This window comes from Gigantopelta aegis, chromosome 11 (assembly GCF_016097555.1).
Source record: "Gigantopelta aegis isolate Gae_Host chromosome 11, Gae_host_genome, whole genome shotgun sequence".
Taxonomy (NCBI): Eukaryota; Metazoa; Mollusca; class Gastropoda; order Neomphalida; family Peltospiridae; genus Gigantopelta; species Gigantopelta aegis.
The window spans coordinates 23,613,760-23,640,731 of record NC_054709.1 but is presented as its reverse complement, the minus strand read 5'-3'; the positions used below and the strand labels follow the sequence as shown (position 1 = coordinate 23,640,731).

The window sequence follows — 26,972 nt, the reverse complement described above, 5'->3', positions numbered from 1 at the left end:
CGGATCGACCAAAAATGTATATTTCAGTCTTTCACTGACCACTCACTATGAGATGGTTACCAGTCCAGTTTTTAGTAAGTGGTCAATTGAAAAGGAACAAATGTCCAACTAGGGGCTTCATGTGTATTTCTTCAAATTTTATGTTTTATTTGAATTAAAACAAATTCCACTGCATAAAATTACTAATTCTGCACCTGTTCTACATAAAAATTGATTTTCCATGGACAAATATTTATTTTACATGGTGATGCAAATTCTGCAAATTTTTCCGCATTTGCAGAATCATGGAATCCAAGAGGGACTGTTCATACAGGCATAACTACTCTAACAGTGAACAAAACTTGGTCTCAAGTATCATATGTACCCTATTTCTTTCCAGCAGTCAGAGTTTTACACTGCTGTTGTGGGGTGTGCCCAAACAAAACCCAAATTAATTACAAACATGCTAATCTCAAAATATTTCACCTCAAAATCAATGAAATGTTAAGCTGTAATTTTAAATGCAATTCTATATATGTACAACTCTTCTTCAGCTAATATTTACACTACTGTACTAAAGAGATCTCACGAGTGCTCAGAACAGACAGAAAGCTTGTTGTGCCAAATTAACGAGATCTAAAGCCCTGTCAGTTCCACACGTTTTGATATATTTTAACAATATTTGTTCATGATAACATTTATTCGGTAAATAGGTTGTCAAAATGGCCTGGCCTAAGATCTTCACACTAATTTGGTACATAGGTTGTCAAAATGGCCTGGCCTAAGATCTTCACACTATTTCGGTAAATAGGCTGTCAAAATGGCCTGGCCTAAGATCTTCACACTAATTATGTAAATAGGTTGTCAAAATGGCCTGGCCGAAGATCTTCACACTAATTCGGTAAACAGGTTGTCAAAATGGCCTGGCCTAAGATCTTCACACTAATTCAGTGGCCTGGCCTAAGATCTTCACACTAATTCTGTAAATAGGTTGTCAAAATGGCCTGGCCGAAGATCTTCACACTAATTCGGTAAACAGGTTGTCAAAATGGCCTGGCCTAAGATCTTCACACTAATTCTGTAAATAGGTTGTCAAAATGGCCTGGCCGAAGATCTTCACACTAATTCGGTAAACAGGTTGTCAAAATGGCCTGGCCTAAGATCTTCACACTAATTCAGTAAACAGGTTGTTAAAATGGCCTGGCCTAAGATCTTCACACTAATTCTGTAAATAGGTTGTCAAAATGGCCTGGCCGAAGATCTTCACACTAATTCGGTAAACAGGTTGTCAAAATGGCCTGGCCTAAGATCTTCACACTAATTCGGTAAACAGGTTGTCAAAATGGCCTGGCCTAAGATCTTCACACTAATTCGGTAAACAGCTTGTAAAAATGGCCTGGCCTAAGATCTTCACATTAATTCGGTAAATAGGTTGTCAAAATGGTCCTGGCCTAAGATCTTCACAAGGCATTGATAATTTTAACAGATAAAAAAGCTAAGCAAAAATAAAAACACGTAATCCAGTAGTTGAAAGGTTAAAACACAGGCCCGATACTAAATGTAATAGTGAAGTGGTCAAGTACCATTATCAAACTTCACTTTGGAGAGGTATAACTCAAGAATATTATCATGGTGAAATGATTCAAATGAGACAAAATAAATTTAATATTAAAATGGCCCCATACATTCATCAAACTTCACTTTGGAGAGGTACAGCTCGAGGATGTCTTTTCTTCCTTTAACGTCTGGCGGAAACACGCGAACCTCAACATCAAACCGGCCTGGTCGTAGCAACGCTCTGCAACATAAACACACACATGGAATGGAATAAACAAACACATGGTAAGGAATGCTTGAGAGAGAGAGAGAGAGAGAGAGAGAGAGAGAGAGAGAGAGAGAGAGAGAGAGAGAGAGAGAGAGAGAGAGAGAGAGAGAGAGAGAGAGAGAGAGAGAGAGAGAGAGAGAGAGAGGGGGGGGGGGGGGGGGGGGGGGGGGGGGGGAATGATTTACTTTCAAAACACACCAACACATTTTTTAGCTTCATTAGTAGTTTGAGAGAAAGAGAGGAAACCTACTTCCAACACTTAAAGCAGAAAGAGATCTTTTATATACACTTTCTGACTGATTGGGACGTGATAAATAAAACAACCTAGCTATACGAGAGGAACGATTATGCAACCTATTGCACCTCAGATGAGCACTTCACTATAGAGGTACTTTCTGACTCTAGACAAAGGTGCAGACTTACTGGTCTAAGTTGTCTTTTCTGTTCGTTGCTCCGAGCACAATGACGCCTTCGTTCTGAGTAAAGCTGAAAACAAGAAACAGAAGACATCAATGGTATAGTTGTTTAAATTTTTTTTTACATATTTCTAGTTGAAACAGTTTATTTCTTAGATTAAAGATGAAATAACCTTTATTCATCCTACAATTAAAGACAAAAGTTTGTTTTGTTTAATGACACCACTGGAGCACATTGGAGAAAACTTGGGAGTGTTTTCTCTTTTATAGATACATTACCTGTCCTCAAACAAGGGCACCTCCCCACCACGCAAGTGGTCTGGTCCGAACATCCCAAAAGCCAATGGGATGGCCTAAATTCTTCTACTGCATACTGCTCTCTAGTTCCGGTCACATGACTGTAACTTCCTTCTTTTTCCCTGAGCGCATCGCACGGAGAACAGGAAGCGGGGAGGCCCGGGCGGGATGAAATCTTGAGGACAGGTAATGTATCTATAAAAGAGAAAACACTCCAAGTTTTCTCCATTTCTTTTCACATTACCTGTCCTCAAACAAGGGCAGCATTCAACAGATGGTGGTGGGTGCCGAGATCCGTAGATGCTTGTGATAACTCCCCAACCGGAAAGAGGCTGACTAGTGGAAGAATAAGGCCAACCGTGGTAAGCTCTCCTCCTAGGGATGCCCGTCACAGACCAATGCAGGTGATGTTAGTAACAACAACCAGAATGGTGGCATCCGTCAGCAGTGGCAGGTACGGCTCCCAGAACAAATGGACCATCACATGCTGTTTCTGACAGGGTGGGAAGACGTAGCCACCAGGGATGCAGGTGTTAGGTAACCCCTCACGTATTGAAGTGTTATTTTTTTTTAATAACAAGCGACAACCTAATGAGGTGCATCCGTAAGAACATTGAACTGAACAAGTCCCCCGAGTGTTTTCTGTCTAGTACACCAAAGAACTGTTAGTTCAATAATGACAACAAATAACCACATGCAGTGCAGGGTAAAGGTTATCGAGACAAAAGTTCCGGCACCAGTGCGTGAACTGTGCAAAAGAACAAAAGTCTAAGCAATCCTCTCCTGTCGATTCAATGGACATCTCGGTATGCAGCCCAGAATCAGACAGACATCAACGGCGACGAGGTCGGCTTGTATTCAACAGAGTGTGCAGCAACAACCAGACCCAGATGATGGAACCCCTCAACGTCTTCTGTGGAGATATCCCTCATATAATAGTTGGCGAAGATGGAGTCCATAGCCCAGAAACAACCAGTGATAATGTGCTGAATGGGTGTGTTGCAGTGCAGGGACATCGTGGCAGCCAAGGCACGGAGTCCATACGGATTAGTAGCAGATGGAGCAGGTAAACCCTCCTTCTGATAGGCGGTCAGGATAGAAGACCGGATCCAGGTGGCCACCGAGTTCTTGGTAATATCCCTCAACCGACTCTGGTTACAGAAGAGGAAAATTCTCTTGCGATGTTGTCGAAAAGATCTGGTCCTCTCAATGTACTGGTGCATGGCTCAGACAGGGCACAACGCCAAGTCCTCAACGTCCGCTGGACCAACGATAGAGGAGAGGGCCTGCACAACATACGAACGAGGCGCTTGGTCTGGTAACTGATTCTTTGCAACAAAGTTCATGAGTAACCCCAAGTTGACCACACGACGATCTCGGTGAAAATGTACCAAGTCCACATCAAGAGCATGGAGTTCTGAGATATGGGCAGCCGTGGCAAAACCGAGTAAAAACACCGTCTTCCGCGTCAAGTCTTGCAGGGAAGAGGATTCGATCGGCTCATAAGGTGCAGTCGATAATGCTCGTAACACCAGATTCAGGTCCCATCTTGGTGGCCGAAACCGGTGTACTTGATCCTCATGGCGAAAACCCTTTGATCATCTTATGGATCTCAGGAATACCCGATAACTTCATTCCAGTAGCGACACCACAAACCGTAGCGATGACCGAAACGTACCCAGCGATGGTAGACCCCTTCAATCGTAAAGCGGTCCGCAGATACAGCAAAAAAACCAGTGAGACGAGGTATCTGGATCGTCTGAGGTTTGAGTTGGGGTTTTTTTCTGGACACCATCGTTGAAAGCAAAGCCATATGACGTTGTAAGCCGCAGTAGTAGATGATCTGTGTGCTTTCAAAATGGCCGCTGTGGACTGCGAAGAAAAGCCTTTCTTCCTCAAACTCTTGGAGATAAAGTCCACGCGTGCAGTTGGAACAACTGCGGACGAGGATGGTATAGTCTTGACGTGGGATGCAACAACAGATGATTCCAGTCTGGCATTGGTAAAGGATGCGGATCGGCAAGATGTATTAGATCTGGATACCACATCCTGGATGGCCACATCGGAGCAATGAGCAACAGGCGACAATGGTACAGCTGAAACCTCTGAAGCACCCTTGGAAGGAGGATTGGTGGAGGAAAAGTGTACGCGTCCATCTGTTCTCAGCTAATGGCCGAGGCGTCGAGATCCAGAGCTTCGGGATCTGGCACCGGAGACACGTATACCCTCAGTTGATGGTTGAATCGTGTGGCGAAGACATCGATGTTTGGTGTCCAAAGTCTGACGCACACCCATCGAAACGCTTCGGGATGGAGCATCCGTTCTGTCGGCTGTGGAGACGACGGGCGAGACAGCGTGTCGGCTAGCACATTGGAAACCCCTGGAATATGGCGAGACCAAAGTTGCAGCGGAATCTCGTCGACCAGCTTGTAGAGACGATAAGTCAATTGCAGCAGACTGCTGGAGTGTGTTCCGCCCTGGCGACTGATGTAAACCGCTGCAGTGATACTGTCTGTGGCTACCATGAGAGAGGCGCCTGACAGCATCTCTCGCCAATGAAGGATGACATTGTAAACTGCCAACATCTCCAACAGGTTGATGTGTAGATCGGCTTCATCTGGAAACCACAGCCACCAACAGGGACTGGACTGCAGGGCGACTGGTAACCGGATCAGCAAATCTGCGTTATTGTACTGAATGCATGGATTCAGAAACAAATAATTTTTACTGGATACCGCGACCTCTAAGCGTCAAATGTTGCGCCGACATCAAAATTACTCTTGCAATGATACTTCATGAAACAGTAATAGAGTGATTCAGGAATCAAGATATCGGAAACAGCGACCCCGTGATACAGGCAAGAGCCAAGACAGCGTAGCAACTCACTACGCTATATGCCCGATATACGTGGAAGTGAAGCAACACAAAACAGCAACCGGCTAAAATCCACGGCCGTCACACCACCTGGTGCGAAACAGCAGCAGAGACAATCTAGAGAGCATCGGTCATGAACTCTGGCGGTAACAACAGTGAACGTCAGTGAGTTGACAAGCCGCAATGAACCATAGGAAAACGGTGACGGTAAAAACCCCGTACCACATGATGGCAACTGGATGACTTCCGGAACCAGCGGAAGTAGTGACTGTTTTGCATCGCCACCGGATATAGAGAACGATCTGCCGAATGTCGCTGAACCTTCCTCGAACAAGAGAATATCGGTGCACGGGATCTCAACACAAGTGACCGGACCAGTAGACTGTCTTCGTCACCGGAACGCTTGTAACATTGAACCCATTCACGGCAAACAGCCGTATGTAGACCACAGGTCTGCCAAGATTACCGGCTTGTGCTGAAAGTCAAGAATGGATCGCTTCAGGCAAGTCGGTTGACGATAGTGTGCAATCGTAGTGCACATCGACATCACGGAAGATATAAGGTAAACAAACATCAAGTCGACGGCTGGAACAAGGTATATCCTCTGGCATCCTGCACATGAGGAGTTATGGTCGCCAGGAAAACATCAAATAGGACAGCATCTACAAACATCTACGCTGAACTGAAGCCATCGACAGGACGTGCCAATCTGTAAGTTCTAGGAAGACGTCTGGTCCCGCCGGAAACAGCGTCATCCAAGGCCGACGCCACACCGTTGAAGGATAGGTTGAAGACGGGATACATTCGTCGTGACGAATGGGGAACGGCACAAACGAAGTCGGATCAGTCCTCAAACGGAAACCTTCTAGAATGGTGCCAGTGGACTGTGCAGTGACGAAAGCATATCATACACCGCAGCGAGACAATCCGTCACAGCCATGTGGGTCACTGCGTCCGGATCTTCTATAACGGAAGGTGCCGACGCATCATCTGGAAAATGGCACAGGCAATTCGATCCAATGTACTGGCTGCAATCGGAAACACGGACCGTGGACGGTCCCGTCAGGAGCCGGTGTAAACCCTGAACGCCGGATCAGCTGCCGACTGGTGTGGACGGTACGATGTACACGGACCGGCAGGAGCCGGTGGAACCCTGGACGCTGTACCACTTCGATCGATCACAGGACGACGGTACCGAACGGTGAGCCGATGACGCAATCTTCCAGTTCGTTACAGGGCTCCGTCTGCTTGCTGGAACAAATGATCCGCACGGGCCGGTTACTGTTAGCCGTGTAAACCAACGGGGGCCTGTGGCAGCCAACGATCGAATGTCGACATCTGCCGGTGGAACCTCCGTGGCGACCATCGAAACCGGACCCTTCTTCTTGGTTGAAACCGGTGGATGGGCCAGCGGAGGTAGCATATCAGAAATGACAGCCAGACAGTCCATCAGTGACAGGTGGTCCGCCGCATCCTGATCTTCCAGCACCGCAAGAACCGATACATCATCAGAAAAGTCACGTAGCATCCGTGAACAGGCCAGTCGGTCTGGTCATGGCCCGATGGAGATACCGGAGAACCGGACCGTGGGCGGTCCCGTGTGGATACCAAGGAACGGATGACCACATCCTCCGAAGGGACATAAGTCACTATCATCGGTGTCGGTCTCTTCTTGGACGGCGTCAGTGGATGTGGCAAGGACGGCAACATGTCAAAGACGGCCGCCAAGCAATCCATCATAGTCATATGGTCTGTAGAGTCGGGCTCTTCAATGACAGATGCCGCAGGCGCTTCATCGCCAAAGTCTCGTAGAACTCGAGCACAGGCCAATCGATCTACCGTTATGGAAATCGCCAGTTAAACCAGACCGTGGACGGTCCCGTCTAGATCCCTCAGAGGCCTTGGAAGCCACATCAACTGAAGGTCAGCGCTGACGATCTGTGGAACCCGTAGGGAGCCGTACAGGTCTTGTGGAGAGGCTACGGTCCCGGCTCCGATGCGCCGAAGAGGACTTCCCCGCTGAAGATCAGTGAGCCTTGGAATCCGTGGAGCGTCTATCTGAATGAGCCGGCTTCTTAGAGGGCTGCGTAAAGACCGCAGGCCTGTCATCCGAAGTCTTAGGTATCGGTGGAGCTGAAGAAGCCGCTCCCCCTGAAGAAGGGACTGGAACCGGACCTGACTTCAAACCGCCAGTTTGGGTACGGTCGCCATCGACGCCATTGTTTCTTGAAGCATGGACGGCAAAATGTAGCGTAACACTTCCGCCACGGGGTCTGCTATGAAAGGCGAAGATTCCACCTTCTTGGCCCTCGCTGACACCTTCAGGTAAGCCGCGAACTCGACATCTGATAACCCCGAACAAGGTCGCATCTTGAAGTAAGGGCACACAGAACACAACCCGGACATAAGTCGTGTGGGTCACCGCCGGCAGTAAACTTCTTACAGCGTAAACACGCTCGTACAAGTCGCTGAACATTTCACCCAAACACGAATACAAAACCAAAGGTCATATAAAAAAGTTGACTCCAAAACAGAGCCAAGCAAAAGGACGTCCAGATCCTTTAGCGAAGAGAAAAAGAAGGAAGTTACAGTCATGTGACCGGAACTAGAGAGCAGTATGCAGTAGAAGAATTTAGGCCATCCCATTGGCTGTTGGGATGTTCGGACCAGACAACTTGCGTGGGGGGGAGGTGCCCTTGTTTGAGGACAGGTAATGTGAAAAGAAATGATTTATTAATCATTAGCTAATGGATGTCAAACTTTTGGAAATTTCGACCCGTAGTCTTAGAGGAAACCTGCTACATTTTTCCATTAGTAGCAAGTGATCTTTTATATGCACCATCCAACAGACAGAACAGCACATAGCACTAGCTATAGAACACGAGAAATAGATCAATGGGTATCCTAACAGGGATCGATCATAGCCCAACCACACATCAGGCGAACACTTTAATTCAGGGCTATGTCCTGCCTTAATTAAAGATGAAACCGGCCTACAATTAAAGACGAAACCGGCCTACAATTAAAGACGAAACCGGCCTACAATTAAAGACGAAACCGGCCTACAATTAAACACAAACCGACCTACAATTAAAGACGAAACCGGCCTACAATTAAAGACGAAACCGGCCTACAATTAAACACAAACCGACCTACAATTAAAGACGAAACAGACCTAAAATTAAAGACGAAACCGACCTACAATTAAACACAAACCGACCTACAATTAAAGACGAAACCGACCTACAATTAACACAAACCGACCTACAATTAAAGACGAAACCGACCTACAATTAAAGATGAAACCGACCTACAATTAAACACAAACCGACCTACAATTAAACACAAACCGACCTACAATTAAACACAAACCGACCTACAATTAAAGACCAAACCGACCTACAATTAAAGACGAAACCAACCTACAATTAAAGACCAAACCGGCCTACAATTAAAGACGAAACCGGCCTACAATTAAAGACGAAACCGACCTACAATTAAAGACGAAACCGACCTACAATTAAAGACGAAACTGGCCTACAATAAAAGACAAAAACCGACCTAAAATTAAAGACAAAACCTGCCCTTACCCATCCATCTCTGACAGCAGCTGGTTGATGGTTTGGTTGGCATATGGGTGGATCTGTGAGCTTGTTCGCTTGGCACCCACCGAGTCGATCTCGTCTATGAATATCACACACGGCGCACGCATCTTGGCAGATGCTGAAACAGGAAACACAGGGCTCAGTTTGCTGTCATGGCAACATGTTTTTAATGACAAATCTTCAACTTGACACTAACGACTCATATTATCACATGCCTCTCCCACTCACCCATCTCACACTATTCAAATCCTAATCTAGCCAGCAAAATAGCCCTTTTATTTTGCTGAAAGACAACTTCAGTCACTGAGTTATTTAGCATTAGTTAGAAGTCTAAGTCAGTGTGTTATTTTGGCTATTTGCAGTAACCTGTTGAGCATTTTTGGTCCTCGGCCAGATTCATTTCAGTAATGCCAGAAAATATTAATTATTACTTTCATTTCAATTTAACAACTACACGTTACTTAATACTATTGTGTTTTTAGTGAAAATATTCACCAGTTTTCCTTAGATTTTATTACCAGAAGTAGTAGTATTTGATAACGAAATATTTCGTTTCGAACCAAATGTTCAATTTGGAAACTTTCTGAATGAATGCAGAACATGACAAAACATTACAAAATGCATAAAGTTCAGTTAGCCTATTTTTATTAAACTTCTCCCTTTCTCCTGGGAAGGAAAAGTCAATTCTACTTTTTCAATTGTTGATTAGGGGCCAACTGTTAGCAATAAGCTACATTTGCATACCACCCTTCAGTTGTACAAGGAACAGATAAGAAAGGAAAGGAATGTTTGTTTAACAACACCTCAGCACATTTTAAACTACGGCTATTTGGTGTCTAACATATGGGTATTTCAACACCAGTCTATATAGTGTGAGAGGAAAGGAAAGGAATGTTTGTTTAACAACACTTCAGCACATTTTAAACTACGGCTATTTGGTGTCTAACATATGGGTATTTCAACACCAAGTCTATATAGTGTGAGAGGAAAGGAAAGGAATGTTTGTTTAACAACACTTTAAACTACGGCTATTTGGTGTCTAACATATATGGCTATTTCAACACTTGGTCAAGAAAGGAAAGGGAAGTTTGTTTAACAACACCTCAACACATTTTAAATTACTGCTATTTGGTGTGGTTACTTTGAAAGTTGGTCAAGAAGAAAGGAAGGAAACCCACTGCCGCCACATTCTGACCAAGAAGCAAGGGATATTTAATTAATACCTTCCCCTAAACAGAACAGTATATAGCACAGTAGAGCCTCCATGAGACCAAAATATTGGACTCGAGTACTCAGGAGTCAAACTCGACCCGGACCAGAGTACTAGATGATAATGAGACTAAGGAATAAAGTAAAATAGCATTATGCATCTTAATTCCAGCGCTGAACATGGATGTCAAATCATGCCATTGATAATACTGTATTCCACACATTCGACTTTTGTTTCCCTTCATGTCTCATAGCCCTATAGTGTAACCGGTGACAAGCATAATAATAAAATTACATTAAAAAATATAATTAAATGAAAGTTCTTGTCCTTGCTAGACTCGGCCCTATAGCACAGTCTTTGATATACCAGTCTTGGGACACTGGCTAAGAAATGGAATAAAACCCAAATCCACTGAGCGATCAGCGAAGATACCCAATTTCTTTCTCACCAAACATCTGTCGAACTCTCTTGGCTCCGGTGCCCACAAAGATTTCGTCAAACTCGGAGCCGGATGCATGGAAAAATGGAACTCCCGCTTCACCTGATAAAAAACAAACAACAGATTTATGAGATCCTTTTTTTTGTAAGTGAGCCTTGTTTTCTCTTTCATTTTTGGGGGGCTTAATTCAGTTTAATTCCATTAACATTTTACGATAAGATTTTATGTGTTATATATTTGATATACAATCTAACATAAAGTTAGTTTTATTTAAGGACACCACTAAAGCACATTGATTTATTAATCATCGGCTATTGGATGTCAAACATTTGGTAATTTTGACATATACAGTAGTCTTAGAGACGAAACCCACTACACATTTGTCCGTTAATAGCAAAGGATTTTTTATATGCACCATCTCACAGAGAGGATAGCACATCTCGACTAACCTTTATATTTAGCTGTTTGCAGTCACTGTATATTTACATGACAACCTAACACAGGTGTTGGTATGTATAAAACTGAGTGCAAAAGATGTTTGTTTTAAACATCAACATGACATAAATGGATGTACAAAAAGATATTGAGAAAAGGAAACCCACTGTCGCCACTTCATGGGCTACTCTTTTCGATTAGCAGCAAGGGATCTTTTATATGCACCATCCCACAAACAGGGTAGTACATACCACGGCCTTTGATATACCAGTCGTGGTGCACTGGCTGGAACGAGAAAGTCCAATGGGCCCACCGACAAGGATAAATCCCACAACGACTGCGCATCGAGCGAATAAATGGATGTACAAGACAAAGTTCAAAAGATATCTATCTCAAACCCCAATATGACATTCTAACACAGGTACATGTGTAAGAGAGATTTGTTTGTTTGTACTGTTTAACAATTTTTTTTAAGTTCTGACATATTCTCTGAGGAAACCCACTTAATTTTTCCATTAGCAACAAGGGATCTTTTATATGTACTTTTTCACAGACAAGACAGCACATACCATGACCGTTGATATACCAGTTGTGGGACACTGGCTGGAACAAGAAATACCTCAATAGGCCAACCAACGGGGATCGATCCTAGACCGACTGTGCATCATACGAGCACTTTACCACTGGTCTATGTTCTGCCCCGTGAAAGTCAAACTTGATCTATAACAGTACTTGATAAAGTTCTACCCCAATCAGAGAATGGGACCACTGAGGTGGTTTGATCTGACACCACACAAACACATAAGACGAGCACTCTACTCACTGACCTACATCCTGATTCTGTACAAGACAGAGTACAAAAGATATTTATCAATGTTTACCTGCCACAGCTCTAGCAAGAAGCGTTTTACCAATTCCTGGAGGCCCAACCAGCAAAACACCTGAAATATACAAACACAGTACTGTTACACATCAAAACACCTAAAATATACACAGTACTGTAGATGTTTTATACAGATGTGTTAAAATCTGTATGACTGTACGGGATCTTAAAAACTCGGGTTTACTGTCACCATAAGCTTTCATCAAAGAATGAGAACAGTTCAGATAATTTTTCATGTAATACTGAAATCTATAATTTTATTTTGAAACAAGAATTCTGCCAAATTGAATGTTTCTCCCACCACAAATTTGTGCAGCATTATTCACAATTGTTTTTCTATGATGTTTACCTCTATGCATGTATATATTAAATTTTTTAAAATTAAAAATAGATGTTAATTTAACAAGTGTTAAATGTTTTTGAATATGTACCGAGATGAACATTGAGACACAACTATAAACCAAGTTTCAATAGTCTAGGATGTGAGACACAACTATAAACCAAGTTTCACTAGTCTAGAATGTAATGTTTTGAGAAATGGATGTAAGTAACATCTATATCTGATGTTTTGATTTCGAGACAAAGTACAGGGTTCAAACTAAAACCAATTTTGGTTTATCCTGTCCCCCCCCCCCCCCCCCCCCCCCCCGAGTATTTCCTTAAAAATTATTAAAATGTGCTCAACTTCAGAAATATTTTATTAGCCAGACTAGTTGTAGCCACTAAATTAACAATGGGCTAATTTGGCAGTGGACAGAATTTCTTTTGTTTAACAACACCACTAGAGCACATTGATTTATTAATCATCAGCTATTGGATGTCAAACATTTGGTAATTTTGAAGTATAGTCTTAGAAAGGAAACCTGCTAAAAAAAAATCCATTAGCAGCAAGGGATCGTTTATATGCACCATCCCACAGGCAGGATAGTATGTACCATGGCCTTTGATATACCAGTCGTTGTGCACAGCTTGGAACAAGAAATAGCCCAATGGGCCTACCGACGGGGATTGATCCCACACCCACCGTGCATCAAGCAAGCGCTTTACCACTGGGCTATATCCCACTCCGGCCTACCGACGGGGATCGATCCCACACCCACCGTGCATCAAGCAAGCGCTTTACCACTGGGCTATATCCTCCTCCCCTGGCAGTGGACAGGGTGAGTGGTGAAAATGTACCGATTAGGAAGTGATTTACCTTTTGGCAGTTTGGCTCCGAGGGACGTGAACTTCTCCGGGTCACTCAGGAACTGTACAATATCCTGCAACTCCTGCTTCGCTTCGTCAGCCTGTCACAGAGACAAACAAAGGTTTGCTTTAATCAAACACTCTACACATTCTTATTAGTGTTTTCCATAGCTTCTTTTAGCATGGTGCAGCACCATGCCTCAATAGTCTAGCACCATCTTGCCTTAATCAGTACCATGCCTCGATAGTCTAGCACCATCTTGCCTTAATCAGTACCATCTTGCCTTAATCAGTACCATGCCTCGCTAGTCTAGTACCATCTTGCCTTAATCAGTACCATGCCTCAATAGTCTAGCACCATCTTGCCTTAATCAGTACCATGCCTCAATAGTCTAGCACCATCTTGCCTTAATCAGTACCATGCCTCAATAGTCTAGCACCATCTTGCCTTAATCAGTACCATGCCTCAATAGTCTAGCACCATCTTGCCTTAATCAGCACCATGCCTCAATAGTCTAGTGCCATCTTGCCTTAATCAGTGCCATGCTGCCCTAAGATTAAACAAGCCTTTTTCAATAATTAATTCTAAAATTGCCTTTATAAAACACAAAAAAGAAAAGACAAGAAGATTAATTAATAAAATGTTCCTGTTATATATTTTGCAATTCCTTTATTAAAGCAAGCACATTAATTACATTTATTTTCATTTCAAATAATAGTTTTTTTCTTTAATGAAAAAAATATGCCCTAAAAATAGTGAAAATGCCTCAAAAGTGTCTAGTCTACCATGCCTTGCCAAATTTGTAAGGAAAACACTATTTATCTATGCCTAACTGGAAGGAAGGAAATGTTTTATTTAAAGACACACACAACACATTTTATTTTACGGTTATATGGCGTCGGACATATGGTTACGGATCACACATATAGAGAGCGAAAACCCGCTGTCGCCACTCATGGCCTACTCTTTTCGATTAGCAGCAAGGGATTTTTTATATGCACCATCCTACAGACAGATAGTACACACAACAGCCTTCCTTACACCAGTTGTGGAGCACTGGCTGGACTATGCCTAACTGGAGATGCTCATATGGCTAAGAACCACACAGATTAGAGAGGAAACCTGCTGCCACCACTCAGTGATGTTGGGGGAGATATCTCACCTACAGTAGTCAGAAAATTAAGACTGATAGATATCCCTTTAGCATCATTACAGACCCCCTTAAGACTGGTAGATATTCAGTTAGCATCATTACAGACCACCTTAAGACTGGTAGATATCCCATTACCATTTGAGGAGAGTGATCTTCAGCTCGCCTTGATTGCTCTCGTAGCATCATTTGATCATGCTCTTGATCATAGCTTACAATCGTTATGTACCCAATTAGGATAGTTACATACCCCTTTAACATCATTGAACGTGACACTGATTTCTTCCGGGTTCACTTCAAACTGGTCTCTGTTCAAAACTCCAAACCCTCGAACTCCTGTAACCAAAAAAGAAAACTACTATATAAACAGACTACTTGAAGAAGAAGAAAAAATAGATGATTACTTGTCGTCGATTGAAAGTCAAAATGAACTTTGTGAAAGCGTCATAAACAATGTCATGGATCACGATTGTATGGTTTAAAAAAAAATATATATTTAACAAATATTAATTATGTTCTTCTGTAATTCTTATTTTGGTAATTACAATCACTAATATGTCCTCTAAATTATGACACACATCAAAATAGTGTTACATTAAGCTAGTTTTTTTACTATTTGAGTTTTAAAAATGTAGGTTCATAATTCCATATTTCATGTTGGAAACCTGGGTCAGTGATGACGTTTTCTCGTTGTAAAGCTGGGTAGATAAAAGTTAAGCGAGAACTCAACTGACTAAGCTAACCCCCCCCCCCCCCCCCCATTTTAATGCAAATAAATGTAAAAAAATAATAAAGAAAAGATTTCAAACAAATTAAAACAAGGGCGTTTCCGCCCCCTCACCTCCACCGACTGCGGTGAAGATCTGCACAACCTGTACGAAGAGCCAGGCAAGCAGCAGGAAGAGAAATATGCGCAGCGTCTTTGTCAATAGCGTCGTCTTCAGCGCCACACGGTCCGTCTTCTGGTTGGCCTGGTAACCCTCAGCGAACGCGATCTTCAGCTTCTCCTGCAGCTCCGGGTTGGCTTCCTGCGCGGCCCCGTACAGCTTCTGGAACTTAGACGTCTGCAGAGACTCCTTCTCCACCGCGAACAGCTTGGAGAACATCTGAAACCAAACACTCAAATCATAAAGGGAAGGGATACCAGGGCTTTAGACCTCGCTGGGAACAGCTTGGAGAACATCTGAAACCAAACACTTAAATCATAAAGGGAAGGGAAACCAGGGCTTTAGACCTCGCTGCGAACAGCTTGGAGAACATCTGAAACCAAACACTCAAATCATAAAGGGAAGGGATACCAGGACTTTAGACCTCGCTGTGAACAGCTTGGAGAACATCTGAAACCAAACACTCAAATCATAAAGGGAAGGGATACCAGGGCTTTAGACCTCGATGCGAACAGCTTGGAGAACATCTGAAACCAAACACTCAAATCATAAAGGGAAGGGATACCAGGGCTTTAGATCTAGCTGTGAACAGCTTGGAGAACATCTGAAACCAAACACTCAAATCATAAAGGGAAGGGATACCAGGACTTTAGACCTCGCTGTGAACAGCTTGGAGAACATCTGAAACCAAACACTCAAATCATAAAGGGAAGGGATACCAGGGCTTTAGACTTCGCTGCGAACAGCTTGGAGAACATCTGAAACCAAACACTCAAATCATAAAGGGAAGGGATACCAGGGCTTTAGACCTCGATGCGAACAGCTTGGAGAACATCTGAAACCAAACACTCAAATCATAAAGGGAAGGGATACCAGGGCTTTAGATCTAGCTGTGAACAGGTTGGAGAAATTCTGAAACCAAACACTCAAATCATAAAGGGAAGGGATACCAGGGCTTTAGACCTCGCTGCAAACAGCTTGGAGAACATCTGAAACCAAACACTCAAATCATAAAGGGAAGGGATACCAGGGCTTTAGACCTCGCTGTGAACAGGTTGGAGAACATCTGAAACCAAACACTCAAATCATAAAGGGAAGGGATACCAGGGCTTTAGACTTCGCTGTGAACAGCTTGGAGAACATCTGAAACCAAACACTCAAATCATAAAGGGAAGGGATACCATGGCTTTAGATCTACATGTAGCTGTGAACAGCTTGGAGAACATCTGAAACCAAATACTCAAATCATAAAGGGAAGGGCCCCTATTTTCTTATCTTAGCACTACAAAATTGTAAACTCATAGTAGGATGTGACATCACTACAGCACATGCCATAGTAATGTCATAGCGTACGGTGGTTTTACAATTCGTAGCACTAAGATTGCTTCGAAAATATTGGATCAAAGCTTCAGATCTCACTAATTTTGGCACAATGGGGACGTTTGTTTTTTCTGAGTGCAGGAGGAGGTGCAGCTGAAGGAGAGTTGTCAATAGTCAAGCCTGCATGTTAAGTATTTTTAATGTATTTAAACATAACATTTCAATGGTTTTGAGGTGAAATATTTTGAGGGCAGAATGTAACGATGTTTGTACTTAATTTGGGAGTAATTATTTTAAGCATATGTATTTTTGACAAAACATTTATGGTCTTGACTTTTATGTGGCGAGAAGTAGCCCAGTGGTAAAGCGTTTGCTTGATGCGCAGTCCGTCAGTGGGCCCATTGGGCTATTTCTCGCTCCAGCCAGTGCACCACAACTGGTACATCAAAGGCCATGGTATGTGCTATCCTGTATATGGGATGGTGCATATAAAAGATCCTTTGCTACTAATGGAAAAATGTAGCAGGTTTCCTCAATAAGACTATGTCAAAATTACCAAATGATTGATATCCAATAGCCAATGATTAATAAATCAATGTGCTCTAGTGGTGTCATGAAACAAAAACAAACTTTTGAACTTTGATGCAATCTAAAGCTATGAATACTAATTAAAAGTTTTTGTTTTACGACACCATTAGAGCACATAATCATCAGCTATTGGATGTCAAACATTTGGTCATTCTGAAATATAGTCTTAGAGATGAAACTGCTACATTTTTCAATTAGTAGCAATGGATCTTTTATATGCACCATCCCACAGACAGGATAGCACATATCACGGCCTTTGATTAACCAGTCGAGGTGTACTGGCTGGAATGAGAAATAGTCCAATGGGCCCACCAATGGGGATCGATCCTACACCGACTGTGCATCAGGTGTGCACTTTACCACTGGGCCACATCCAGCAAGAAACTAAATTCAAAACAACATCACTAGAGCATATTAACCTATTAATCATTGGCTATTGGATGTCAAATATTTGGTAATTCTGACATATGACATATATTTTTAAAAAAACTGTTGCATTTTCCCCATTAGCAACAAGGTATTTTTATATGCACCTTCCCATAGACGGGACAGCACAGCACATAGCTTTTGATATATCAGTCATGCATTGTACGTTGCACTGAAACATGATCACTTTTAAGGGAGAAATTATTTTCTTATTTCCCCAGTTCTGAATTTTTACTGGGGTAACAAAAATGGTTATCTTTATAGCTCACATTATTAACAGATATAATAGGACACTAGACTACAGCTTTACATAGTCAAACAAATTATTACCACATAAAAACAAAATGGCTCAATCTGAACTTACTGCAAGCCAGACAATTTTATTTAAAAAATACTTACAGAACTTTTAAGATCATCGATCATTGATGTCTTTTCTGCACCAATTCCATGACTTTTGTCAGCTCTTTCTGTTTTAAATCCCCGGACAGGCTGCGACACTGAATGACAAAACATTTTTAGTTGCTAACTAAAAGGAGTCTTGTTTAAAGACATCTCAGCACATTTTCAGTTACTACCATCTGGTGTCTAACATATGGTTATTTCATGAAATGTGTGAAGTGAAAATTGCATTCCTAACAAGCTGAGAGTAGCAAATGGTATCTGAATGTAGCATGCCAAAACATCAAAAAGAAAAACAAAACGGTACAATTTCCCAGAAACATCCACTCTTCAAACTGTTCTTGAATTTTGACTCAAATTTCACCAGAGGAAATCTGCTACATTTTTCTTAATGAAAAAAGAATGGAGTATTTATTTAATAACACCTCAGACCATTTTAAACTACCGTCTGGTGTCGACACATTATTTTGATAATTTGACTAGAATGAGAGAAAATCCACTTACACCACATAGGTGTACAATACATGCCTACTGTACAAAAGAAATATAATGTTAATGTACAAGATAAAGGAGGTAAACTGTACTGTACAGTACAAGAGAAGAAATATTTAATGTTAATGTACACGATAAAGGAGGTAAACTGTACAGTACAGAACAGGAGAAGAAATATAACGTTAATGTACAAGATAAAGGAGGTAAACTGTACTGTACAGTACAAGATAAGAAATATAACGTTAATGTACAAGATAAAGGAGGTAAACTGTACAGTACAGAATAGGAGAAGAAATATGACGTTAATGTACAAATAAAGGAGGTAAACTGTACTGTACAGTACAAGAGAAGAAATATAACATTAATGTACAAGATAAAGGCGGTAAACTGTACTGTACAGAACAAGAGAAGAAATATAACGTTAATGTACACGATAAAGGAGGTAAACTGTAAGGTACAGAACAAGAGAAGAAATATAACGTTAATGTACAAGATAAAGGACGTAAACTGTACTGTACAGTGCAAGAGAAGAAATATAACGTTAATGTACAAGATAAAGGAGGTAAACTGTACTGTACAGTACAAGAGAAGAAATATAAACTGTACTGTACAGAACAAGAGAAGAAATATAACGTTAATGTACAAGATAAAGGAGGTAAACTGTACTGTACAGTACAAGAGAAGGGAGATATGCTTGTTACACCATAAAGGGACATAACCTAACCTGCAGTATAATAACTCTGCAGCAACAATCTCTGCACATTTCTTCGTCCTAAAATCCTTTCAAAGCCAGTGGTAAGAGCCTGAAAATCGGTGGTCAGGTGGCGCTCGGGAAAACCTAAAAATAAACAAGGTATTAAGTGATGTACTCAACCAACAAAATAAACACATCTGATGGTAAGTGCAGGGAACATTTTGTTTTCAAAATCTTGATTAGCAATATTGCTAGTCAATTAAAAATTGATTAGCAACTACTGTTTAATGTTTTAAAATTGTGTGGATCTCTGAATGCAATGCGATACTGAACAAAATGTTCTCTGAACCGATGTACACATTATCACAAAATACAGGCCTGATAACCTGTAGAAAAATTCACTAATCACAGCCTATTGGATGTCAAACGTGTGGCAATTCTGACACATAGTCATCAGAGGAAAGCCACTGAATTTTTCCATTAGTACCAAGGGATCTTTTATATGCACTTTCCCCATAGACAGGAAAGCACATACCTCGGCCTTTGCCCAGTTGTATTACACTGGCTGGAACGAGAAGATAACCTGTATATAGCTTATAATGATAAATATATCTCATTTACAATTTTTCATTATTTCAGCTACACTAATACTTTAAAAAATAATATAATTCATGTCATTGTTATTACTGGGGATAGGATTTCGCCCAGTTGATAGAGCGCTGTAACAACTCAAATTACGTACAATTAAAATTAGTTTGTTACGGGTGTGTCTTTCAACTCTCGGCTGATGACTTCATGAGGGATATTACCCGACAGACCCTGTAGGTTCCGTGTACCCTGAGCTCAAGTAATGCAGATAAAAGCTCAACTGGCAGCAAAAGTGTAAAGTTTGTTTTGTTTAATGACTAGAGCGAACTGATTTATTAATCACTGGCTATTGTATGTCTAACTTTTGGTAAGTTTGACAAATAGTCGTAGAGTGGAAATATTTAGTAGAAACTAGAAAGCCCATTAGTAGAAAGGGACCTTTTATATGCACCATCCCATATACCATGACCGTTGATACACCAGACATGGTGCACTGGCTGGAATGAGAAATAGCACGTACTATTAAATATATTTTCTTGGTTAGAATATTAGGGACTCTCTATAGTTGTGTTTTTATTATTCTAACACTTGATGTAGCTCAAACATCATTTTATTTCATAATAATATGTATTTTTTTGTACGTACTAAGTTACAACAGATTTTGTTTTTATCACTGTCTAGTTTACTTTGTTGCAATTTACACAAATGTTTTAAAGATCTCAATTTCAAGGACTGCTATCAGTCAGAAAAACATGTTACCATGGCAGCAAAATAAAGAGAAGCATTTTCAAGATAATTATCAATAAAAGACACAATACCATTTTTGTTTTCAAAGAAACTGTTAGCTGACACATGTGTTTGCCTCCAGGGGGCGTCACTGCTACCAGATGTAGCCAGCGGTAACAGGATAGGATTCAGTCCAGTGGGCGCAACGGCCGATAGGATCCGTGAAATATCAGCTTCACATGGCAAGGGCAAAGGCTGTTCAAAAGATGATAATTAAGATATAAAAACAAATGATATTCTTTTCTGTGTTCAAAAGATAATTAAAATAGAAAAGATGACACTTGTGACATAAATTTGATAATAACTGGTCACTCGTTTATTATCCTCTATATATCCATTAATTCCCCCAAACTTTAGGATACAATATTCTACCCTCTGTACCTTCTGGCAGAAAGCCTTACTAGGTGTATGTGGCTGTATACAGGGTTCACACTGGGAATAATACTGTTAGCCAATTTTCTGATAGATCATTGTTTTTTAAAATATTACAAAATGGCTAACACCAAACATTGTTACTTTGTAGTCACTTTGTACAAAACTTAGCAATTGGCTAATCTGGCTACACCTTACACTGCCCCACTGAGCCTAGCAGTGCACTCACCTGCTGGAATGAAAAATACCCCACTGCCCCAGACATGAAACGAACCCAGTACCTACCAGCCTCCAGCCTAGCAGGACAAACACCCTGGGATGGAGCCACTGCTGGAATGAAAAATACCCCACTGCCCCAGACATGAAACGAACTCAGTACCTGGGCTCGAGCCACTACTGGAATGTGGAATGAAAAATACCCCACTGTCTCAGACAGGAAACGAACCCAGTACCTACCAGCCTCCAGCCCAATGACCTTACCACTAAGTTCATTCAAAGTTGAAGTTTGTTTTGTTTAACGACACCACTATAAGTTATAACACATTGATTTATTAATCGTCTATTGGATATCAATCATTTGGTAATTTTTACATATTACATAGTCTTTGAGAAAAATGACGCTACATGGATTTTTATATGTACCATCGCATAGACGGGCAGTGTTCAAAATAAGCACTTTTCTTGCCCATTGGACAGGGTTATCCAGCTTTTGCACGGTGCTAGAAAAAGCTGTCTGACCCTAGGGCTAGATAAATCTGTCTGACCCGAGGGCTAGACGATTTCTACATACGTGTGATGTCACAACTCATGCTTTACGATTGACGTCATGACTCATGGTTTTCAGAATTCTGTTTGCCATTTCACGTTGTATCATTATTTTAAAAATATTTAAACAAATTAATTTTCAAGTTTATATTTATTGGTAAATTGTTACATTTTTATGTCGTAGCATGAGCTGGATTATATTTTTCCCCGCGTATGATTAAATGAGTTTGTAGTTAACATGTTTACGAATCATTCTACAATAAACAAACCGTCGCTTACAAAATTAATGTTTTGTTACTGAAATTAAATGTGCAAGAAAAAGAATCAATCACCATTGTGAGGTATAGATACGGCAATTCCAACCCTCAGGACAAAAACATTATGTCCCAAGGGTTGGAATTGCCGTATCTATACCGTACAATGGTGTTAGATTCTATTAGACCATATGTCCTAACAAGTGAAAATCTGCTGGGACAAGCAAAATGTATTTCGATGGTTATCCAGTGAAAATGTCCAATAGTTTCATTTTGAGTGATAAAAAACATTGTCTTTGTACTTGAATAAAACAAACCATGTATTTGGACAAATGAAAATATTGGAAGACAAGTAGCTATACAAAATTCTGCTTATTTCTATCACTGGCATGATAGCATATACCACAGCTTTTCATATAACAGCCGTGGTGCACCGGCTGGAATGAATGAATACATCGGCTATTGGGTGTTAAACTATGAGCCCACCAACAGGGACTGATCCTAGATTGACCATGCATCAGGCGAGTGCTTTACGACTGGTCTATGTCCCGCCCCTGTTAGCCTACTATAACACTGACTTACAGCCGATTCTGTAGATGTTGATTCTGTGCAGGATGCAGTGTCAGCTGACTTTACGACTGGTCTATGTCCCGCCCCTGTTAGCCTACTATAACACTGACTTACTGCCGATTCTGTGCAGGACGCAGGGTCAGCTGACTTTACGACTGGTCTATGTCCCACCCCTGTTAGCCTACTATAACACTGACTTACAGCCGATTCTGTAGATGTTGATTCTGTGCAGGACGCAGGGTCAGCTGACTTTGTTCGGTGACCTCGTCGGTCAAGCGGGTTCTGGGAAAGTGTTCTTATTCCATGGTAGATGGACGACAGCTGGGTGAGTGCAGCAAACACCTGAAACATTATACACAAAACCTGTAAACATACATAACACCTCAGTCCTGTAAACACTATATACAACACTTGTAAACATTGTACACAACATCTACAAACATTGCACACAACACCTGTAGCTATATTGTATACTAGTAGTATTTTGCATGAATCCTTTTGTAGATGGTTTTTCTGACAGTCTTAAGAAAATCAATCATTTGAGCGAGCTTTAACAAAGGATTTATTTCTTTTAGACAAGTGTCAGAAAAACCATCTACAAAAGTACACATGACAGAAATATTATATAACTCAATCGTACTTATGTTGTATAATTATTATAAAATTCACAGCATTTACTTTTGTATCACGACATGACGTCACTAATCACAGCTGATAATAATTCTCTAAAAGGAATACATGCAGTGTTACATATTCAGGGTTCATACACTTCAAATGGTTTCATTTTCCAGGACTTTTAAGGGCTATTTTCGTTCATTTTCCAGGACTATTTTACCTTTTTCCAGGGGTCTGAATATATGACTTGGAAAGAAGTTTTTGTTTAACAACACCCTAGCAGATTGTTTAGTCAGTGGCTGCTATATCTACAACATACAATACTTGTTACACACGTTATTACGTGACATCATGTACTACCTTTGAATATGGAGTGACATTTAATGAAAAGATAGCAACGGCTTTCTACCTCCTAAACAACGAGACCAATTAACCAATAAAAAGGGCACATTACCATCTAGGGGACTTGTGCTAGACATTTTTTCTATTCACCTTTCTACCAGTTGATGAACTAGAAAACACGACAAATTATAGTACACACACACAACCTTAAGTACTATATACATCATTTGTTTATTTTGTATACATTGGTAAATAATTCATGTTACATGTAAACATTTCACACAACACCAATAAACATCGTCAACACCATAAAGATTTGTACACTACACCTACCTGTATGCAACACTAAGAAATATGTATGTATACAACACCTCTATTTGTTATTGATCATTGGTTTACTTGATTAATAATTAACAAGAAGAATAAAGGGACAGTCAACTCAAACAAGAGCCTTATGTGTTGGAAAGATGCATACCCCGACCACCAACACATACTGACATTTATCAAAAACGTGTAATTTTAGAGTTAATGAAAAAATGTGATTATACCTGCTAACTGGGGGCAACTATTTTGTTTCATTTTTGTGGTGTCTGGTACAGCTAGCTTGGGGCGAAGTGATGTCAGCTCTGACCAACTCTTGTATGCACAGTATAAACAAACACTCTAATTTATGACAAGCAACTTCGCTTTCATCAACCAGGGGCCTAATTCACTAAACTCTCGCAACTTTGCAATCTCACAGTGCAATGCTAAAAGACTTGCAAAGAGGATGCTTTGTTGTCTAGCAGAGCCCAAGAGACCTGTACGAAATTAAACAAAACAAATCCGTGAATTAGGCCCCAGATCTTATTAATAAGTGAACTCCTAGCTGATTGGCTCAGTGTAAAGATAACCAACCAATCATGTTTCAATTTACAAAAAGTATTCTAGGAAGTTCATTGTGAACAGAATAGAAAGGTTTATGGCATTGTGGATTTGATTCAATAAACAATTTAAAAAAAAATACAAGCATGACTTGTTCAATTTAGGGGCACGTTATTTCACAGATTGAGTTCACGGGGGTTCATGGGCGTGATAACGCTCATGCCCGTCAAAAAGGAAGGTCTGAGTAGACCATGAAAAGTAGATCAAAGTGACCTAGTAACAGTACACGACATACTGCCATCCCAAGTTGTTCCTACACGTGAGGTTTGATGGTCCTGTAACGCAAGATATGATGGGCGTATAAAAATCACTGATCCCATGGTTAGTGGATTAAAAAAAATGTCTAGAAGCCCTGATTATGGTATTCGATCTGCAAAAGGTATGCTACATTTTTGTGCCTGTGCTGTAGTGAATAGTATTCATAATCCATTCATAACAATTGTACATAATTTTGAGAGTATAAATAGTGTTAAATAAGAATCAATTCATTAAAAAATGATATTTTACAAACTATTCACTGGTATGAAAATAATGCCTGTCAGTAATGACATCAAGTGTTCGTCAACTGTGCCGTGTTAAGAAACACATATTGTTTAATGTAGTGGCCTTAAAAATGGAAAATGACGAACAGCACAACGAACAGCACATGTGCTGTACAATACTTTTTGCAAACACAGGTGCCTGAAGACAGTTAAAAATGTTGCATTTTGTCCTGTTTACTGTTTACAAATGGACTACCAAACGAGAAAAGGAGCGGCATAACACAAAAGCGAGGAGGCGAAATGCAGCGAGAACGTATATTATAATTTATACAACAACACAGGGTACACACATGCCTAGTTCAACCAAGTGGTACTAACTAAACACCCATTAACTCCATGCAGGGCTTCTAGATTATGGTAGCCCCACTCCCATGGTTTGTGATATTCAATGTTGGGCTAGTAAATAACTACTATTGCCATGCTTGATGGCTAGGGAAAAAAAGTGCACAAATGCTGCATTTAAGTCTATTTTGTAATTTATATGAATATCCTGCCCCCCTCCCCCATCAGCCAGTCGTGGTGTTTTAAGCTTATACGTGTATCTCACTCTTTAGGCGACATTATTACTATATTGCTATTAATAAAAAAATAATTAACTTCAAGTAAAGTAGGGCTAGTGAATTTTTAATCGTGACTAGTAAATTTGAAAAATCATTGATCCCATGGCTAGTGGATTTTATAAAAATTCTAGAAGCCCTGAACTCCAACCAGGATCCAAACGCCTGTGTTACATTCTGTCAGATAATGTTCATACATGTTTATACATAAAACATTTACTAGTCATGATTAAAAATTCACTAGCCCTACTTTCTTAATACAATTTTACTAATAGTAATAATCGGATATATGACCTAAAGAGGGAGATAGAGATTAAATACACTAAGATTGGGAGGTTGTGGTAGGGGCAGGATATTCGTATTTATAAAACAGACTTAAATGCAGCATTTAACAACATTTTTTTTCACTAGCCATCAGGCATGACAAAAGAAGTTATTTATTAGCCCAAGATTGAATATCACTAGCCATGGGTATGGTGGGAGTGGGGCTACCAAAATCTAGAAGCCCTGCAGTAAAGTTTGGGGCAAGTTGATCTAACACTGAGGTGAGTTGATCAAACACTGGGGCGAGTTGATTTTTGGGCGAGTAGACCAACATTCTTACTGGAGGGTGCTTCACTGGAAAGAGTTCAACCCGTACCCCTCTATATCAAGGCTCTAAAGACTAACCCTAACACTAAACCGTATTTGTTTCACGTATTGTAGCTGAAAAATGTAGAATAGTATTACGTAAATATTGTATTCCGAGGTTTTGTTGTTAGGTGAATGCAGTGAGTTTGGAAAATCGATGATAGACTGTAAAAGTTGGTTATTTCTCAATGGATCTCGTACACTGTACGGTAACGGAATAGAGAATAGGATAATAATAATAATAATAATAATGATAAAAAAAGCTTCGATACACAAGGAAAGTCCTACCCACAATGTTATGTTTAAACGATTATAAGTAAAATAATGGAACGGTCCTCTACAATGACGTGATCATTTCGTCATTACAATCACTGATGAGATCATAGAGATCATTAGATGGAATCAACGAGTCGACAAAATGGAACAAACCTGTGGGTGAATTGACGTGTGTGACAACATTGGAGCGGCCTCTTTGGGTTTGAAGTGAACTATATATTAATACTACTTTCTTCGTAGATGGACGTTTCTCGCTATAACAAAACAATCGTAGTTAATTTATAGAAAAACGTGCTTTAACAGCATTTCCTCTACCCTTGACCGGAAGTTAACGACGAGTATTAGGAAATATTAGAGGCTGGCTGATTGGTTCATTTACAGTCAACTACCCAATGAAATATATTGTTGGAAAAGATTTTTGGAAAGGTCCTACTAGTACACATAGCTAATATTAAATATTAATATTAATTAAGAAAGTAAACACATATGAGGTCGAATAGTCGTTCTCAGTTTCATGTCTCTGTATCAACTTCTTCAACAACTAACTGAACAATTAGGTTTTTTTTTACATTTGCTTTCTATATTATTGTATTTAAGTTTATCGACTAGTAAAGTCTGTATAACAGTATCTACTTATTTCGTA

General features: G+C 40.6%; 1 protein-coding gene across 1 annotated transcript in view; it reads right to left on the bottom strand.

Moving 5' to 3' along the window:
* Positions 1-26,651, bottom strand: part of LOC121385461 (ATP-dependent zinc metalloprotease YME1L-like) — a 43,841-nt gene extending 17,190 nt beyond the window's left edge. The window contains exons 1-13 of the mRNA XM_041516156.1: positions 26,483-26,651; positions 22,645-22,785; positions 20,515-20,677; positions 19,139-19,252; positions 17,923-18,020; positions 15,144-15,408; positions 14,553-14,638; positions 13,162-13,252; positions 11,962-12,021; positions 10,655-10,747; positions 8,982-9,114; positions 2,228-2,290; positions 1,665-1,777 (exon numbers count right to left, since the gene is read on the bottom strand). Coding sequence (XP_041372090.1) covers positions 1,665-1,777; positions 2,228-2,290; positions 8,982-9,114; positions 10,655-10,747; positions 11,962-12,021; positions 13,162-13,252; positions 14,553-14,638; positions 15,144-15,408; positions 17,923-18,020; positions 19,139-19,252; positions 20,515-20,677; positions 22,645-22,785; positions 26,483-26,512 — 1,450 coding nt within the window. The 5' untranslated portion in view covers positions 26,513-26,651. The remainder of the gene's footprint in view (positions 1-1,664; positions 1,778-2,227; positions 2,291-8,981; positions 9,115-10,654; positions 10,748-11,961; positions 12,022-13,161; positions 13,253-14,552; positions 14,639-15,143; positions 15,409-17,922; positions 18,021-19,138; positions 19,253-20,514; positions 20,678-22,644; positions 22,786-26,482) is intronic.
* Between the last annotated feature and the right edge of the window lie 321 nt (positions 26,652-26,972).